This window comes from Camponotus vicinus, unplaced genomic scaffold (genome assembly GCF_025532165.1).
Source record: "Camponotus vicinus isolate PSW18456_S1 unplaced genomic scaffold, iyCamVici1.0 SCAF_8, whole genome shotgun sequence".
In the NCBI taxonomy this organism is placed as follows: Eukaryota; Metazoa; Arthropoda; class Insecta; order Hymenoptera; family Formicidae; genus Camponotus; species Camponotus vicinus.
In genome coordinates this window covers 12,309,255-12,328,967 of record NW_028141980.1, presented here as the reverse complement: position 1 = coordinate 12,328,967, position 19,713 = coordinate 12,309,255, and the positions used below count along the sequence as shown (strand labels likewise).

Genomic DNA, 19,713 nt, shown 5'->3' with positions numbered 1-19,713 from the left:
TTACAAAAAAATTATTTTATTATAACAGCTTCAAAAACTCATCATGTGAAAGAACTTAGCTTGGCAAAAGCTAGAAAAATAAGTGAAGCGTTTTAACAAAAATAAACTTCGCAACTTCTGGATATGTCCGCGAGCGAAGGGAGTGAACTTGGCGAGAAAGTTGATTCGACATCTTTCTTAAAAAGACTTAATCTAAACTTAATCACACGTCAGTCCAAGCTGGCTCTCGCACAACTTTCAAGAATATCGGTAAAGGGAAGGGACACGATCCTCTCTCTGAGTGGAAGCTCCCTCAAAGGGCGACTGATCCTTCCGGGTAGCCATGCCTCGAGATCTGAGTCGATACACGTGCGGCAGTCGCATTCTGCATTCGGAAACGACCGGCTTTATTTCTCATGGCTGTCCGCGTATATAATACTCGCCGTATCGAGAGTCGACATCTCGATGCACGAGACGCATCGAAACGGGAACGAAACGCACGCACGCGCGTGCGTGCGTTAATAGAGCGAAAATCATTCCTCAAAATAAATATACAAAAATGTAACAGCATCTATTCTTCTAAAATTTATCTAGTCTAATATTTCATATTCCACGATTATCTCTTTTTTATCATTTATGAGTACGATAATAATAATTTCATTTTTATTTTCTGACTTTTCATCTTTAAATTATGTTATTGATTCCAAAACTGTAAGGAATCAAATTGAGAGTTATAGTATTTATTTATTAATTCATCATGAGGATCAAATTCGATTAAATTCATAGTAATGTATATGTCTATAGATTTAATATCATATGATAAAAGTTACTTCAACGTGTTGAAAATGAGTCCGAAAACGCGATATTGGATATCAAGTTTCCAAGAAAACGGCCTGAAAAGGGCCGCGCGATCAATCATCCATGCACGACGTATTGTGTCGTGCGATTTTTATTCGGTATTTGTTTTTTCATATCCATTTTGTTTACGAGATACCCTCAGCGTAATGCAGTGACGGGCACGATGGCGCAGCCGTGAGGAAGATGTATCGCCGTATCGCGAGGCACGAAAAGCGAATGTTTACGACACGGCGAACCGATCGCCCGAATCTTAGAGATGGGGGATCACGAACGAGACCGGAATGACAAATTATTTCCCCGCAGGAAACCCGGATTGTCGTAGTCATGCGAGCCCGGATTAGACCACGTAATCGACAAGCGATCCATCAGGATATAGCAATCCGACATCAAATGCGATCTTAATACGTCCGGCAGCCCGTTCGATATTCTACTTATCTTATAGTTTCTGATATATGTTCGCATACATACATACATATCCGATATAAATATCATATAATCGTATATTACCGTTGAATCTTTAGCATGTAAATCGTTAAAAATCTAAATTTATGCATGATTTTTGTGATACTAAGATAAAATAAAAGCTGAAAAAATAAATTATATTTAATGTAAAACTTATCATATTTTTTTATAATATTCACATTTTTGATATATTCACGATTGCCAACTTTGAACTATCGTGGGACATAAATTCGCGCATCTAAAATGTTCCATTCAAACATTCGCCAAATAAAAGCAATTCCGAGGGCAAAGTGAGTTGTGAAGGAGCTTCGAATGTGACGAGAATCGCTGAAGGAGTCAGTTTGTCTTTTGCTACGAGCACGCGCTTTTTAGTATTTCTATCTCATATCGTTAAAGTTACGAAAGACACGGAGAAAAAAATCACGTACTTTCTCAGTATACGAGCAAAAAGGTATCCATACAAAAGAGAAAATATGAATTTTGTTCTGCAATAAAATTAAATTGAAATTAAAAGCATTCTAAAGACAGTTAATCTCAAACTTTAATTAAAACTAGTGCATGAAAATTGATATAAAAAAATCACATAATAAAAGATTAATTGCAAATATTAATATTTCGATATTTTGATAAAGTATTAATATTATCCTAATATATATCTTGACATTTTATAATATTACATTAAAATAATCTTTTGCTCAAAAAATCTTTTTTATATCGATCTGCTAAATTTTATTCCACATCACACAAGGAATACAAATGATCGAAATGCAAAAATTAAAATGAATAATCAGGATTTTTAAGTACCTATCGCATTCTTTTCTGCATATTTTATAGCATATTATTATCAAATGATAAGGTGACGCTGTAGAAAGTCTGACCGGGCGATGCTCTCTTCGCCATCTCCTTCATAAAAATGGTGCGAACTAGGCGTTGATCGAGTAGTCAGGATGATGAATGGACTATTGAGTTTGCACAAAGAGACGCTGTTGCAGGAGGTCGATCCTGCAGGATCGACTCTTTTTATGTCGGTCCATTTGACAAATTCTATTTATGCGATAGCTTCTTACATTCGAGCGATACGTCAATACGCGCGATCGATTACGGACCAATATTCATTCATGAAAGCAAATCGCGACAAAGGAAAGATGTTGTTATTAATTTACTGCACATTATTATCGGCTCGTATTGTTGTGCGCAACGCGAAGATATTAATATTACGGGTAAAAAGTAACTCTCTTGTTTGATATTATAAACTATATTTTATAATATAACACTTTAACTTCATAGGAAAAAAGAAAAACAATATTCTGTCGACAATAAAGATTAAGAAGCTCCTCTCTCTTATTATTATTAAACGACAACAGGCTGCTCTGCTTGGAAGAAGACGGTAATATTAAGCGCGCTCTTATAATCTCGAAAAGAAGTAGCAAAAAGTGGTTGCCTCGTAAGAGCATGACAATAAGTAAAGAGCTGCTTACTATATATACTTAAGAAAAAATCCTCTTCTCCCCCTTCCTTAAGAAAAAATTCTTTTTAAACACGCGCCAGTTATTTAATAAGAGACGAAACAAAATTCTCGTACAAAGTTTCGACCGGAAATTTATTTCGAATACTAATGCGAGTTTCTCAAAAAAAAAAAGCGTGAAATATGGAGATCCAGAACCTGAGATGCAAGACGAGAACCGGAAGAATTTAAATATATCAAAAACGCATGACACGCCGCATCCGCGTTCATAACGTTGAGCGGAGTTGTATTAATTAAAAACGCGAACATCCACGCATCGTGGGGTCGGTGTAATTAAATTCAACGGTATTAATTATCTCGCGACCGACACACAGTAGGGAGCTTAGAAGAGAGCATTCGAATCTCGCAGAATCCTGAAGACAAAGAACAAAGGGCGAGTCCGTTGAGGGCAATATTCCAAGAGTACGGAACTCTACGATGCGGCTGAGACGCAAAGCTAGCGTTAATTAACAATTAAAGTTATTACGTTCGGTTCCGGATGGACGATTTTTCTACTTATGTTTACTACGTATTCGTGCGTGTCCACGTGAATAAGCTGCTGGCACACGCACGTATACGTGCAGGAAGAGCTTGCCTAGCACGTTCGAAGGCGGCACGCGCATATATTTGCATTTTACGACGCACCTAATTGAGCTGTTCGTTATTTTGTCCCAGTGATTGCCAGCGCGTACGGCGCATTTTGTCGTCACCCGTTAGACGATTCTGTGTTCCAGATCGAAGCGAAAACGACGAGCTCGACCGTGTGTCCTAAAGCGATAAAAAAATCTTTGTTACCAAGTACGTTAGGGAAATACGTATTTATTTTTAGAAGCGAGGGTAATTCGCAACAGTAATCGTTGGAGCGTGAGAAAGAATATACACAATTCATGCTGAATTAACTGAATAATTATTCCGCTAATTATTCTCGGTAAAGAAAGTGATTGTTTATGTAGTTTGCTGATAATTTCTACGAGATTTGTCGGAGGTCGTTGAAATTAACCTGTGTTCGCATCGTCATTTATAGACACAATTATCGATAAAAATCGATATCGGTAAAGACCTGATATTTAATATATTGAGTTTTATTTTTTAGAGATTATATTTTTGAATGAGCAAAAAAAAGAAAATGATGTAATATTTATATAGGTAAATCTTTTTGTTGTTTTTAAAATTTAGTGAGATAAGTGATCTTTGCACTATTAGATATTATTATACCGAATGTTAAAATATTTATATATTATTTAAAAGAAAATATACTATGTGACATGATACGTTAACTCTGTCTGTAATACACGCAGAATTTATAAAAATTGATATATATAAGCTGTGATCAATGCACTGATCCGTTCTCGTCCCATATAAAAAGTCTAGGATCTATAATTAAATCTCTAAAATGATAATACTTGAAAAGCGAAAGACTGTTGGAAAATCATTATATGTATATAATAAAGAAGTAACATGATACGCGCGAAATAATGAAGCAAATATGCCACCATAAAATCGCACGAAAAGAATTCTAAAAAATAGAGAAATTATGATTCAGGCGACTTTTACCTGTTGGCATCTATAATTGAATCTAAAGTCTGCTCAGCCAAAACATGATACAGTTGACATTAAGAACTTTGAGAGATGAATAAATGTTTTATAATGCATTATATATTCTGAACAGAAAAATATTGAGTAATTCGGACAATTTTCCAATTATTTATATTTTTTATATTATTTATAATTATATATATATATATATATATATATATATATATATAACAAAAATAAATAATAATGATATAAAAGAATAATTATAAAAATAAAAAATTTATTAAGTTAATTTAATATATATATATATATATATATATATATATATATATAAAATATATTTTAATTCTCTGTAAAAAGCAAATATCTACATACATTTGGAAAATGAGAATTTCGCAAATTTACGCAATTTAACAATTGGTCGTATTACGCGATTGAATCTTCCTGAAAATTTTTGAAATTGGATATCTCATCGCGATTGTACTAAAGGTAAAAACTCGAATTTTTTGTATTATAAAATATCCAGCATAAATGCGTTTGTAAAAGGACATACATGCATAAAATATAAATGCTCGATCCGGCGATCCGGCGAATCGTCGAATCCGACTGCGTGTTCGCGGCCACAAAGCATTTCTCGTCTCGTGTTATTAATGCATTGCCCGGTATTTTATGAGACTTCTTTTGCAAGCCTGTTCACAAACAGATACGAACGTTTCATTGGTATCAACATATAGTAGATGCCGACCAATTAAATATTGAGGCTGTGCCAGCGGAAAGTGTTTGCCTTTACTCCGCCAGATTGACTGATGCCTCAAAAAATTAGTTCGCCGCGAAATATATCAAGTTTTATTTAAATTTCGATCAATCATATTGCGCTCAAATAACGTCAAGGTACAAAATTGAGCTTTACGAACTCGAGCGTAGTTGGTCTATTCACAAAAGCTCATTGTACAATACATGGTAACACATGAGAAAAAAGAGAGAGGCAAGAAGCCGTTTACAAACTTGGATAAAACAAATAAATAACAGTGCAAGTTGCAATATACACAACTCGTCGAAGTGCTGGCAGACACATTTGTCTAGAAATATGAGTCATCGAGACTGTGGTTCGGCACTGCGCTTTTTGCAAATTAAAAGTTCTATGCGCAACGACTCTCGCGTACATGAAAGGCAATATATATTTTTTTATTCCAGAGTCTGCTCGTGCGTTTCGTTGACAACCACCCGCCGGCGCTCCGCGCTCGTTTGTATTTGTTTATCGATTGGATTGTTGCTCGCGTGATAAAATGTCGGCGAGAGAAAAGAGTAGAAAATGGTCATTCGCGCACTCTCATCACGACAGCAGCTTTAATAGTGGAATTAAATTAAATGACAGAGATGCCGAGTCGAAAAATCATAAAAGAGATCGAATTTATTCATTCCTAAGCTTCGTATTTTTCAAAGAGAGATCTCACTACAAAAAAAAATGCCATTTAAATGTAGGAGGATGGGTTTTGTGTAAATTATAATCAGATTTAATAAATTATAATTAAATCTTTTTTAAAAATAGATATAGCAAAGTATGGGTTGAAAATTATTTACATGAAACTTGTTTTTATTATTGTTTTGTTGAACGAAAATATAAATAGATAAATGAAGCAATTAGAATCTAAAGTAATTATTTTTTTTACGCATTTTGTTTTATAATTTCAAATTAATAGTTTCATTACTGTTGTTATGGATAATGCAAAAATTTAAAAAAATTATTACATGAAAATTATCAATATAACTTTATAGCCTGAAGCTTATTAATCTAGCGTAAAATATGGATACTTTGCAAAGTCATTCGTACGAAAAATCACCGAACATTCCGATGTCATGTGATCATCCTTCTGATCGATTTCCGGAATGTACGACACGAATTATATTATTCTACACGATACTTGATATAAGGACGAATATAAAACGCGGATGTTCGTCACATATTCGACGGTATAAAATCGCGTGTGGCCTAATTGAGTCGATAAAAAGATCTGCTCGCGCGCGGTCTTTTCCTTTTTTTACAACCGAAATCTGAGAGAGCATTCCTCCCTATATAGATATATATATATATATATATATACCACCGCCTTTCGACCACTGACCACGGTGATATATGAAGCGGCCATGGACCCCCCGTAGTCGGGGTTACGAACCTCCAAATTGATTTGAATCGTTCCTCGACCATAATGCTGGATAACTAATGACGCTCACGCGCTCCCGATATTCGGACAGGTACGAGATTTCACCAGCGCGGGTACGAAAATCCTCCTGATACAATGGCACGTAAAGCCATTTGAATTGCGTCAGGTCGCTTGATCGATCGTACGCACATATCACTTTGTATACAACGTGAAAGGAATTTAAATAGAGGAAAACAGTTATTATTAGACGAAACTAAATCTCTTGAAAAATTCTACAAGCTATATGTCAAAACAAAACTTACTCTAGCACGTTGGATCTGTAATCATTATAAAAGTCCTATTGCTTTCTCAGAGTTCCTTGATTATTTTTTTATAAGTCAACAAACATCTTCTAATGCTACAGTTATTATCTGCAACGCAACGATGAAATCGTCGTAATAAATCGAAACACACTGCTCTTTACAGAGTAATAGCATATATGGACGCGCGACTGATGCTGTTTTTTCATGTTCGTCGTTCGAAGTGCGACTTCAATATCCGCAACACGATGCTTTAATCGGCTAATCATGGTCGTCCGCGCGCGTACGCAGATACACGTTAATTGGCACACACTGCAAAAAAAAAGGCTTGATATACGGTCGGGACGGTCAAAGTGGCCGAGCACGTCCATCGGCATCGGCGATATCAAATTGAAAAGTAATATCGGGACCGAAGTGTGACATAATTGCCTGTACATTGGTTCGCGTATACGCGCACGTCCGGTAGGGTAATTACAAACTGCGGCTTCCCACACGAATGCGTTTGATACATGGACCGGTCTTCACGACGAGCTATCGGCTTTTAATAATCAGCCATGAAACTCGTTAAGATGCCGCTGGTTAATCGACATAATGCGGGCATTTCACCTCTAATTGGCGAAATCGAGGTCTCAATCGAAGCACCGAAAAAGAGTCGATGACATCGTCGTGGACTCGTGCACGTAGCTGTTTAAACAGAGGTGCCCATTTGGCTTTAATACCTTTAATTTAAGAGAAAAGAGAAAGATAACAAAAATATTTTTTTTTAATGACGAAAACTTGTGGAATCGCTTTCATTAAATGCGATAATTGATTCTGACGACGCGAATAATTTAAAGACTTGAGTACGTTAAATTTTGATTAGAAATTATGTCAATGCTTGCATTTCTTTTTCTAAAATTTTTTACTTACGTTGAAAAAAATTTTGATCGTATCATATAAATTGAATTGATACTATTTAAATCATAATTAAAAAAAGAAATTCAAAACCATCAATTTAATATCTAAGGAAGTAATCAATAAGCAAAGTAGATTACAAATTAAAAATTAAATGCTTCTTTAATTTCAGGGCACTTCTCCTATCATGGATCTCTCTTTTTATTCCAATATTAAATTAAACCTATCCAGTTCTCCTTGGTTTCGATTAATTACTTGCTATTAATTATTATATGCAAGATAAATCATCGCGATCGAAAATAAGTTGATTTATCTTTATATCAAAGTATAAAAGCAATGTATGAAAAAGACGCGCTCATATTTTCAAAATAAACTAATTTAATTCGCAGATTCCACCTGATACGTAATGAGTGTCCATTTGAGAATTGTTAAAAAATATATAATTCTGACATTTTTCAAACCGATTTAGGAGCATCACAATTTTTTAGCAAACGAATCATAGCAGAGACTTCCATTTATTAATCACATAAATTGGCGAATTAGTTCTCGACGTGTTTTCTCCCATTTTGACAGCTAATAATGAATAGTAATAGACGTGTATCATTTAATGCTTAATAGTCGGTGCTATTAAGTCAATGTACGATAGGAGATGCATTAGAAGGAGTGGTATAAATGAAAACCTGACTGAATACGTGACACACACACACACACACACACACACACACACGATGAAGCCGATATCGACAAGATGCGCGTGACAAGTTGGTGGATACGTTTATCGATGTACAAATGAAAGACGAAGAGAAGTGGAAGAGAAATGGAAGAGAGAAAAGAGAAAAGATGGAGTAGAAGATATATATAAGACATTTTAACTTCTCCACACTTTCTTTCATTCATAATAAAAGAGAAAAAAAAGAAAAATAAAAGACTCGAAGAGACATGAAGATATTTTCCTGCCTCCCCCCCCTCTCTCTCTCTCTCTCTATATATATATATATATATATATTCTTTCTCGCAAATTAAAATTAAAATCTTTTTAAAACGCATGTGAAAAAGGTAGAGAAAGATAACACATGATAAACGCGAGTAACGTTAATAAAGATGTAAAGAGAAGGATATAAAGAAGCTAACGAGGAAGAGAGAAAATACGTTTAAAGTTGTTAAATACTAAAGGTGAAAGAAAAGAAAGAATATTGAAAAATTTAAAGAGTATATAAAAAAATTCAAAAAGTTCTTCTATATAAATAACAATATAACCGATTAGTAAAAAAAACATGAAATATTGTCAAAAAATTTTAATTGTCTCTGTGCTAAATTTAAATCAGTCAGAAAATTAGTTCATAGTGTGACTATCAATTACTTTTTAGATCTGATAAATCATAAATGTATAAGAACATGTGTGTGTAAGGACAGAAATCATTAGCGTAATATACTATTCGCTTGCCTTTTCGATTACGATGCGCAAAGGATCTTCAAAGAGAGAACGTGTAAAGAAAAGGAGAAGTGAAATAACAAATCGTTGACGACGGAAATAATCGAATGGAGAATATTATTATACGGCAAACAAGGCCACGTTCACAGGTGCCAAAACAACTAATATTATTCTATTAGAATAAATGTAAAACAGAGATGCCGTTTCTCTTACTCTCTTTCGAATTTGCTGTCTCTTTCTCTATTTCCTTCTCTCCTTTCTCTCTACTAGTATAGCTTTACGTCTGGCTTGGCACAGGGGTAGAAAATAGGAGTTGGTCGAAGCACGGTAGGGCGCATTTACATGATATGAATATAATGGAGAGGGCTGGGTCGTCGGTGAACTCGGGCTACACGAGAGAACGCTACCTGTTGAACGAAGAGTCCGGGTATCACCGGTGACCCACAGGATGTGCTCGGGATCGTCGGCAGGCTCGTTGTCGGTTAGTAACGGGTCATCCCGCAGATTCCGGCTGCTTATCGAGTGACGGGCAAACCCCATTATGAGAATAATTTAAAAACATACGGAATTTTATTCCAATCTGGTACTAATTCTTCTGTAATTTATAGTAAATAATATATAAGTAATAATATATAGTATATAATATAAAAGTTAAGAGCACACATATATGGAAAATTTAAATTTTATATGTATATATATAATTATTTCTAGAACTGAAACAGTTATTTTTAGAACTAAAACAATTATAATCTCTTGAAAGAGAAAAGTTGAGAGATTATCTTTCATCCATGGAGAATTGAAAGTTTCTCAATTCCACTCATTATTAACTTAGCTTCACGATGTAATTTGATACTCAGAATGTTTTGATGTAAATTTTGTGTCGATAATTTTGCATCCTATCGCGAATAATTTTTCACGGCGTGCAGTTTCTTATTTTCACACCAATAATTATTGCCGCTCACAGACACGATATACCACTTGTACGTACATAACGAGATAAAGTCTTTCCTCGGCTTTCAAATTAAATAGGATACGTTTCCACGAGTAATATGTACGCAGGCGTTTATTTACGTTCCGTTCCTCGCATCCCATCTGCCTAATTAAGGGTTATCCGAGTATGTCTAATAGAATCCCAGCGTGCGCTATCGCGTTGCCCACGCCGAGCTTCGACAACGAAGACAAAATCCTGTATGCTATAAATATGTATAGGATAAAACGCACGCGCGCGTGTCTCGTTCGGTGAAAAATCCGAAGATGCTTTCTTCCTTTTCTGTAATTCTATAATAGCGATCATATTCCGTTCTTTCAATGTTTCCCATGCGAGTAGAATCCCGGTTGGTCATCCAGTTTATATGCGTTTATATTCTTATACGATTTAAATATAATTTTTTGAATCGTGAGTCGCATTGAAGAGAAGTAAAATACGTTCACAAACAGCGATAGAAAAGGACGCACGAACTCAGTCGCTTCCAACGATCACTGCTTGAAGATTCGCATAATTTCTTACAGTTTCGCGATTTCGTGACCGGATTCTAGCTCTCTCGCCCGATATTATTTTCCGTTTTTCGATTAAAAACGATCCCAACTATCGCGATCCTCGAAATTGCAATTTTCAGGAATGGCGGCAGGTCGGGTTGCATCTCAGGAGACGCGAGACAAGCAGCCTCGTAAAAATCGCTCTCGCGATCCCGGAGCCAGAGGTCGGAAGTGAGGAACAGCGACGGACGTGGGGCGTGAGGCGAAGAGACGGAAATGAGCGTAGCACGAGAGAGAAAGAAAGAACGAGAGAAGGAAGGAGTATCGCGAAGGCAATATAAAGGAGCAATAAAATCACGACGTCCAACAATACAGGCGGACTTGGTCCACCGCCTTCACCTTATCTTCTCCGCGTTCTCCGCTTCTCTCTCCTTCATCCATCCCGCCGGCATCGGGGGATGTGCAACCTAGGTCAATTTTATTTGCCGTGTGTTCGGGCTACATATAGACTGGCAACTCCAATGTGAAAGTTTTGAAATCTCAACTTTACGAGAGGCGCAATGGCGGAGTCTATTGGGAAATCGGGGCCTCCATCGGAGTTCGATTGCGAGAAAATTTGGAAAAAAAAAAGCGCAGCCACTCTCGCAGCAACTTCGCATCGTATTTGCCAAACAGATTTACATCCGGAGCGTCACGAAAACGATTAAAACGAAACGGTTGACTATTCCTGAGGAATCGAATAAGAAACGCGAAATAAACGAGCTCGGCGAAAAGTTCGCCAATGTTTGATAAGATGATATTCTAAACGTTTTCAAACTAGTTTTCACGTTGATATTGATGTGTTTGAAAAGGAACTAAATAACATCTTAGAAAATAGTTGAGGAATCAAAAATTGGAAGTTTCTGCAATACTTTCGATTATGACAAACACGACGCAATGTTTGAAAAAATTATTAATTTTAAACTCAAAACTATATATTTAGTTTAAACTTTCTGTAATTCTCTCTATCATTATTCATAATTTAATAATTAAGTTTACTAATTAAATTTATATTTTTTCTAAAATTCAGTTAAATTTTAATACATATAGTCAGAAATACAAATAAATAAAAAATATTAAGATCTCAATAATAGGAATACAATAAAGGCAGCTAATTTTAAAATTTAATTAACATTATAAAAAATTTATAATGGGACATCGATCAATGTACTCGTAAAACATGATTAATTTCAATTCTTGTCGCACGACAACTTCCTACGAACCGTCTTTTCTAAGGAATTGTTAAGGAGTAAAAGGAAGAGGTATTGAGAAGAGACAATTCCTGGAGAACAGGCGTCACTATGCTGACAAGAGTGCATTGAAATCATTGGGACACAAGGCACGCTCGCTCAGACGCCCTATTATACGTTAATGATGAGTTAGCTAACTGACTTGTAATAGTACATACTGTACATCACAATACTGTCTCTATGCACATATATATACATATATATAAATATATATTTGTCAATTTTTCGAGAAATTTTTTTCATTTTTGTAATAGTTTCCTAAACAAACGATCATGAATATTATATATATATGTAATATTTTCACGATCGTTTGTTTAGAAAACTACTGCAAAAATGAAAAAAATCTCTCGAAAAATTGACAAGTCAATCGGAAAAAAGGGAAAAACAAGCGCACGAAATTCCATTTCAACAATATTGTTCCGGCATTCGTTCATTTAATAACAATGGCCAACCAATGTCTGGATATTGTATGAAAGAAAAGAATATTTCTATAACAAATGAAATATGCTTCAATAGGCGTATCGAAAATTTTATCAGCTGCGTTCGAAAGGAAAAAAATAAAAAATGCGGTAGATGCAACATTTATTTTGTAAATTAATTGGGAGGGCGCATTCAATCGAAATAAAAGGGCAAACCTATACATCACACATCCGATACAGTCGTATCATATTGAACGTTCTTAAATCCTCGTTGGATGAGCCAGTCATTGCCAGTCTTTGCCCGAAACATCATTAAAACTCGCGTAAGCCTAAAGCCATCGCGTTCACTCGCTCGCTGAAAGCCCTGATTTATACGCACGCATATAGCCGAATATCCGAATAATAACAGTTCCATTCGCTTTGAATAATTTGCCAGTGCGTTCCAAAGTCCGGCACTAACCAGAGAAACTTCCCCCGAGCGTTCTCTCCCATCATTTTGTTCAGAAAATCTCTTCCGATTCTCAAAGTATATACGTCGCTATTAAACGTACTTCGTAATTAGCCACTGCTAATAACTCACATGGATTCACGCACTTTACACGCACATACGAAGAACTAATGAGAACGAGAGGGAGAGAGAAAGAAAAAGAGGAGGCAAGATGGAGACAGGAGTACGAGCAGGCGGCTCCAAGAATGCCATTGTGCTTTACAATATCCACGAGCTATGAGCAAGGTTATTAAAGGGCTGAGGTCGCGTCTAAGGTTAAGGGGAAAAGACGGTTGCGGCCGCGGGACCTTTAGATAAATAGAGATAGAGAGAGAGAGAGAGATAGAGAGAGAGACAGAGAGAGAGAGAGAGAGAGAGAGAGAGAGAGAGAGAGAGAGAGAGAGAGAGAGAGAGAGAGAGAGAACAAGAGCTTTCTCCTGGCGCATAAAACCGCATGCGATTTACGCTCGCTCGTGCAAGCGCTCTCGTACGCAAGCTGCGTGTGTTTTCATATGAGAACGTCGAAAATATGCGAGCCGAGATCAAAGCTTGAGACCGACCTAACCAGGAAGGATGGTCGCGTACACATGCTTCGCGATAATGGCTAACGTGATGCAAAATGCGCCTTATAAGACCAACCCGGGGTCGGGAGAATTGGGCTTTTGCACTTTCCATTTAGTCGCGGAATGAAAAGAACGACCCGGGGGGATTTAAAACGAGTGCTATTTTACAGCTAACTGCGTTCGCATAATCATGTGATTACACCCGTGAAAACCGGTGCACGAAATGAGTAAGAAACATGAGAGAATAGGATTATATTGTTTGATGTGGAGCGTAAAATATAAGCTTTTCACGAGAAAAGCTCTTGTTGGATTACTGCAGTTATTCAGCAGTGTGTTGCAATTTTTGTGAATTGAAGTTATACTTAAAGATAAGTTGACTAAAATAATTTAAAAAGTTTGCAGATATCAAATAACATGGAGCAAACAAGCTATCGATTCGCGTAATAAATAATGCGTTTGCAAGCGTTACTACGATTGCATTCACGCTCCAAGAAGCAGGCCTGCTTGATAACGAATGAAAAATGTCCGGCACTCGACTTTTTACATTTAGATACGCACTAACGGAATATGAGATCTGTACACGCGGTTACGATCTTGTAAATTGGTTGCTTCGCATACGATATAAAAGAGTATAAATTTCTCCGAACAAATAAAAATCGTGTATAATAGCCGTACTAAACTTTCACAATATCCAAATTGTTTAAATAAAATTGTAAAATTGTCTCCAAGTAATTAAAAAGAATTAAATTTAATCACAGCAACATTAAATTTTCGGAAATTTTTGTTTTTAAAAATGTTATTTAAAATATGCAATATTAATTCCTGTATTTTCAAAACACAATATTGTAAGGATTTAAAAGATGCAATAAATTAAAATTTAATTAATATTAAATACAATTTATAGTTGGAAAAACAAAAAAAAATTTTGAAAAAATTAAATTTACTTATGAATATAATAATATTAATCATTTCAATTTACGAACTTTTGTGAAATTACCATAACATCAAGAATCATAAAGCTAAGAAAAATAAATATTACATATTAAATGTACGAATGTAATTTGTAATTCTTCATGATTTTCCTTTAAATCCTTCTTCTTTTCATAGAATAAAAAAATCAATACTCCGGAAAGTTAAAGCATCGTGGTAAACTGAGAAATTCGCATCGGATACGTCATAAACACGCTATTGCGACGCGCTATCATATTTGCTAAATTGAGTGAGAACCTTGACTGACCTTGCGAAGAACGCTGCGGCTGCGCTAGCCTGCGCCGGCGTCCCAGGCACTCCGCTCACGTTGTATGAGTACTTGGTCTCCTGGTACACTTGATACGCGCTCGGCGGTTTCGAATGCGATGATCTGTGGTAGTAGTGGTCTCCGCTGTAGTGACTCTTCTCCGACTGTTGCTGAGCGATCTTGCCCAGACCGTATCCTTGCGCGGACGAGGACAGCATCTTGTGACACTTGTCACCCTTTTCGCACGAGGAAGGCGCGTGGAGGAGGTGCGATTTCTCGTGCGCGGATATCAACGCGGACACCGGCTGCTTGTCAACGGTACCGTAAACCTTAAAATCGGCGTAACCCTTCAGCTCGCCGTAATAACGCAGGTTCTCGACCTTGTAACCATGCCCGACATCGTGGCTCTTGGCCTTGCTGACCTCGTGCTTGTTGTAGCCGGCCTCCTGTGAGGCCGGCTTCATCCTATCCGCGCCGCACTTGCCAGCCGCTGCAGACTCACCGCCGCCGCTGTGTAAAGCAGTCTTCCCCGACAGCTTCTCGATCTTCAGCATGGATCTCTCGCTCGGACGACCTTGAATCGCGTCGCCGCTACTGTTCCGATTCGATTCTGACCCGGTACCCTTGTACTTGTCGCTCGTTGTTATCTCGCCGCACGAGCCGTCGCCGCTACTGTCCGAGAAAACATTACCGATGATGACACCGCTAGCGATGTTGCTACCGTTGATCCCGCGGGTCTGCTGCTGCTGATGATGACGATGATGGTGATGATGACTTTTCAGCGGCTCGGCGTAACAATGCGAGGATAACGTTGCGTCGCAATCATCGCCAGTCTCCTGTAGCAAGTTCTCCTTGCTATTGTTATTGTTGTTATTGCTACTGTTGTTGCGCACGTCGCACGTTTTGTGAAAAATTCGTTGTCGCGCGATCGGGGCACGTGTTGCTTCTCGCGCGGTCGGCGTGATACTGGCCAGATTAGAGGGCGTCTCGGCGCCATGAGTGCCGGTGTTCCCTCTTCCCCCACTGGAATTACCGCCACTGCCACCGCCGCCGCTGATGCTGCCACCCCCGCCGCCACTACCACCTTGTCGTCTCCCCTTCTCCTCCTGCCGAATGATAACGCGATGTACTATAGTCGGCGTGTAGTACTACGATTCATGCACATTCTACCGTTAATGCGAATATATATCAAACCGCTGCCACGTGAGCTGCTGAGAAAACGGAGCAATAATGGTAAAGCGCGATCGACAGCGGACTAAGGTCTCTTTTTGAGACTATAATCAATTATATATATATAATCAATTTTATACAGATACAAAATAATGATTTACTCCGATATTTATTTCATATTATACACATATAAAGTGACAAATTTCGGAGTAAATTTTTACACATATGTATATATATAGTTTCTACGTCATATTTAATTCCAAAAACTAATTTTTCAAATAATCCCATAATAGAAATATTTCATATTAAAAATTCCATATTAAAAATTGTACGATATAATTATCGGATAGCCTCTATACTATTTTAACGATAATTAGGAGCCATTCCGAATGTCTCGGAATAACTTGCGTGTTCCAATGTCAGTCAACTTTCAAAGATACGACACAAACGAGACTTTCCTATATGCCATGGCTTACCTGGATCTTCTTAGAGTCGTCTTGCCGTTTGGACACCTCGACGTACTTAGGCGGATCGGCATGATACTTGGGCGGTGGTTCCACTACTCTCGGTGGGGCCTCTTGATAGCGCGGTGGCCTGTCAAACTGTCGATACTTGGGCGGATCAATGTATGGATTATTCCGATGGCCGCAGTAATTCGGCAGCTGACACTCCGTGAGATCCGACTGCGACCGGTTCAGCTGACGGTGATCCGACACGTTCGCCAGTGTTTTCTGCTGCTCCTGGTGACTCTGTCTGCCGTGCTTTGCGGTTTGCGACCTCTCCTGACCACCAGCGTGGGACTTGTCGTGAGATTTGGTCCCTTTGTCGGCACGCTCTTTGCACATCTCGGACTTCTCCCTCTTCTCCTGACAGGATGGTGGTCCGTCAATCTCGTAGAATGTCAGCTCTTTCTTCAACTTTTGATGCGACTTGTCATGTTGTCGTGGATTCTCTGTTTTCGGAGGCAGATTTATCTGGTAAAATGTAAGCTCGTGAGAATCCTGAGACTTGGAGCGTATCTCCTGGTACAGATGGTGTTGCCGTTCCGGCTGAGAGTGACTGCGTGAATATCGTTGATCGAGCCTCGAGCCGTCCTGATACTTCGATCGCGCGTATCTTTCATTGGCACCGAGTTTGTGTCCGTACTCGAGATACTCATCGCCGTACTTGAAGAATTGTCGCGGCTTGTATTTCTCCTCGAATTGTGAGTAATTATATGTGTTGAAGCCAACTTGATTAAAGTTTGTACTGAGATTCGTGGAATCGTAGTCGGTCGATGTCACCGCTTCCATATTTATCTAGAATAAAACAGAAAGAAATGTTATTAGAATAAAAATTTTGAATTTGTTATTTTATATTTTCTCTCTTAAAATTTTTGTTATATTATAATATAAATCCAACATTTTATTTTTAAAATATATGTGGTTAACGATTGCGACATATTTCTCGACGAGATGCTGGTGATGGATAAACCACGAGACAAGCATCCGCGAAGAATTTACGTGAATCGCTCGACGAGCGGCTTCGAGAAAGACGAAGAGGGGCAAGAAGCTGAACTCGAGGCAGCAACGGCGGCCATAAATCGGGGAGGCCCATCTTCTTAAACGCCGGAGTATTTAGCGCGAAACAAAAAGCCGCCGTGAGATAAATAAAATCTGACACCGGGAGGGCGTGCCGCCGCTATCCACCACATCGTGTCCTGAATAAAGCCTGGTTTGCTCCAACGAAGAGCGACAAGGAAAGACAAAAATGATGCGCAAGAACCCCGTCGGAATAAACTGAGAGGGTTGAAGAAGGCTTGGAGCTCGTGTCAAAAATCAAGCCGAGAAAACCGGTTCGCACCTCAAGACTTGAAAGTTGATCGGTACCTACACATGTATAGTCTGTCTCAGGAATACTTATGTATACAATTTTTGACTACTTTGGAAAATTAATAATTTTCTAAAAAATAGTATAAAGCGATAAGTTTGAATACGTATATTGTATATATCTCTCTTTTTAAATTCAAGATACAAAAGATATTCCAAAACTAGAGATTACGTTATATAACTTTATATTTCTTTTAATGAAGTTGAAATGTATATATATAATTTTCCTAAGAAAATTTAATTTAATATTATCTCTTAACATTGCTACAAATGTTTCTCTTGAATTAAAATTCTGTATAAAAGTAGTTTATATATTATTAAATATGCCACAGAAAAATTGAGGTATATTATTATTAATTTTTTCATCTTTATACTTTGTTTTATGTAACATTCTAGATTTTTATTTATTTACATTCAAATATTGCTATTTTGATACGACAGAAGATTGATGCAAGTTTATAAAACAAGTCGTGGAGAACCTAAGATCAGGACACCCTGTATATACGCGGGACCACTTTCAAAACCGATGTATCCGAGATCACATGCGATCTCGCTTTCTTTCCGTGCGAGCCCCTATTCAGAACGCTACGAGGCACGATGAACAACTGAGATGCCCGGACACGATTAGCCGCGGCGACTTCGCGAAAGTCGACTCGCAAAGCAAAAGTGACGTCACTATCTCGTGCTCGTCGTGATAACGAGAGAAATGTTCGATCTGAGGCCCAGATGGTCGCGAGAGTTAACAGGAGAGAACGAATCGAGCAAAATTATCGATCGCGACTTTCGCAGGTACGATCACGTTCGCCGATCAACCGTCTAATCCGGTTTCTCCGGGTCACCCGGTACGTACTCGGCACTTCGTAACACGCTCTGCGAATCGGGAATGCCCCTGCGGGGCTGCAGTTATATATTACAGCTGGTAATGAAGACTCTCTCCATGGCAAGAGCAACGAGCTACCGACGAGGCCTTGTTTATCGCCTCACCTCAAATATACAATTAACATGTTGAGAAAACGCCCGGAATATCACGATGCCGCTATCTTTCTCTCTTTTTCTTTCCATTTTCTCCTCTTCCATTCTCTCTTCTTGCCAATTTCTTCAACCCCTTTCTCGACAAAGAAAATCCGCGTAGCAAGACCGAGACTGACTCGCGCACCTTTCACTTTTATTATCGTAGTGCTCGTTAGAGCGACCATTCCAAGAATGTTAACCCGGAATTCGTCGCTAAAGGGATTTTAATGTCCCTTTATTTTTACGGAAAGTTCGCTCGTAACGCGAAAATGTGGCGACAGTGTCCGCGATAAATCCTAATAGAGTATGACGTAATTAATATGCTCATTCTTCAATTTGTCTAGCGCTTAGTTCAAGTTATTATCTCGCAAAATATTAAACTCGATTTTCTACTCTATTTACACTTCATTCATGTCGGGGATTTATCCAGCGCGAATACTGCGGATCATAATTTAGCGGCGATCTAATTATTTGGAAAATCAGGTTTTGTTTAATTCATCTCCAATGTACTTATCCACAGAGATAAATCCGAGAGGCTTTATGTTCGCATATGACAACATATAGATATACATGCATCAGAGATAAATATACAGCTGCTGCGTAAATATCGCCGTTTTAAAATTTACAACAAATAAATATTCAAACAAATAAAACGTGCCATCGTATCGATAACAGTGAGTTTTGGACTATCCATCTCGGTAGATTATTGGATTCTGCTTATCGTATAAATCCAATGACAGATATAAAAAATATTGTACGACGCCACGAAATAAAATATCGTCGTTGCATATCGAATCGACTGTATGTACGATTTCTCGAAGCAATAAAAAATATCGTTACTCGTGATAGGATATTTTGAATGAATGCGCGATGCGCCCGATTGACCCCGATGCGAAGACGCCATTTTTTTCACGATGATGCTGGATGACGTGTAGCATTATTAAATATCATTAAAGAGAAACGCTGCTGGACCCACGGGAAATCGTATAACGCAGCTTGCATTCATGCCAAATAAATTTCATACTCATATATATTCACGAGAAATCCTTGCGTTGAGCGTACCATAT

General features: G+C 37.8%; 1 protein-coding gene and 1 long non-coding RNA gene across 11 annotated transcripts in view; one reads left to right on the top strand and one right to left on the bottom strand.

Annotated features, from left to right (window-relative positions):
* Positions 1-19,713, bottom strand: part of LOC145975871 (uncharacterized) — a 322,438-nt gene that overhangs the window by 191,097 nt on the left and 111,628 nt on the right. For 9 of the 10 annotated variants that reach the window (XR_014440102.1, XM_083106611.1, XM_083106613.1 and 6 more), the window contains 2 exons: positions 16,244-17,065; positions 14,598-15,703 (listed from right to left, as the gene is read on the bottom strand). Coding sequence is in view for 9 of the 10 variants with exons in the window: in XM_083106611.1 (XP_082962737.1) it covers positions 14,598-15,703; positions 16,244-17,065 (1,928 nt within the window). In the remaining variant the exon portion in view is untranslated. Of the gene's footprint in view, positions 1-14,597; positions 15,704-16,243; positions 17,066-18,619; positions 18,949-19,713 lie in introns of those variants that run through there. The other variant, XM_083106615.1, reaches the window with a different exon arrangement.
* The window catches only part of LOC145975877 (uncharacterized), a 277,761-nt gene that overhangs the window by 255,490 nt on the left and 2,558 nt on the right, over positions 1-19,713 (top strand). Inside the window, exon 1 of the long non-coding RNA XR_014440106.1 lies at positions 19,059-19,320. This is a non-coding gene — a long non-coding RNA (uncharacterized LOC145975877). Of the gene's footprint in view, positions 19,321-19,713 lie in introns of the transcript that reaches the window.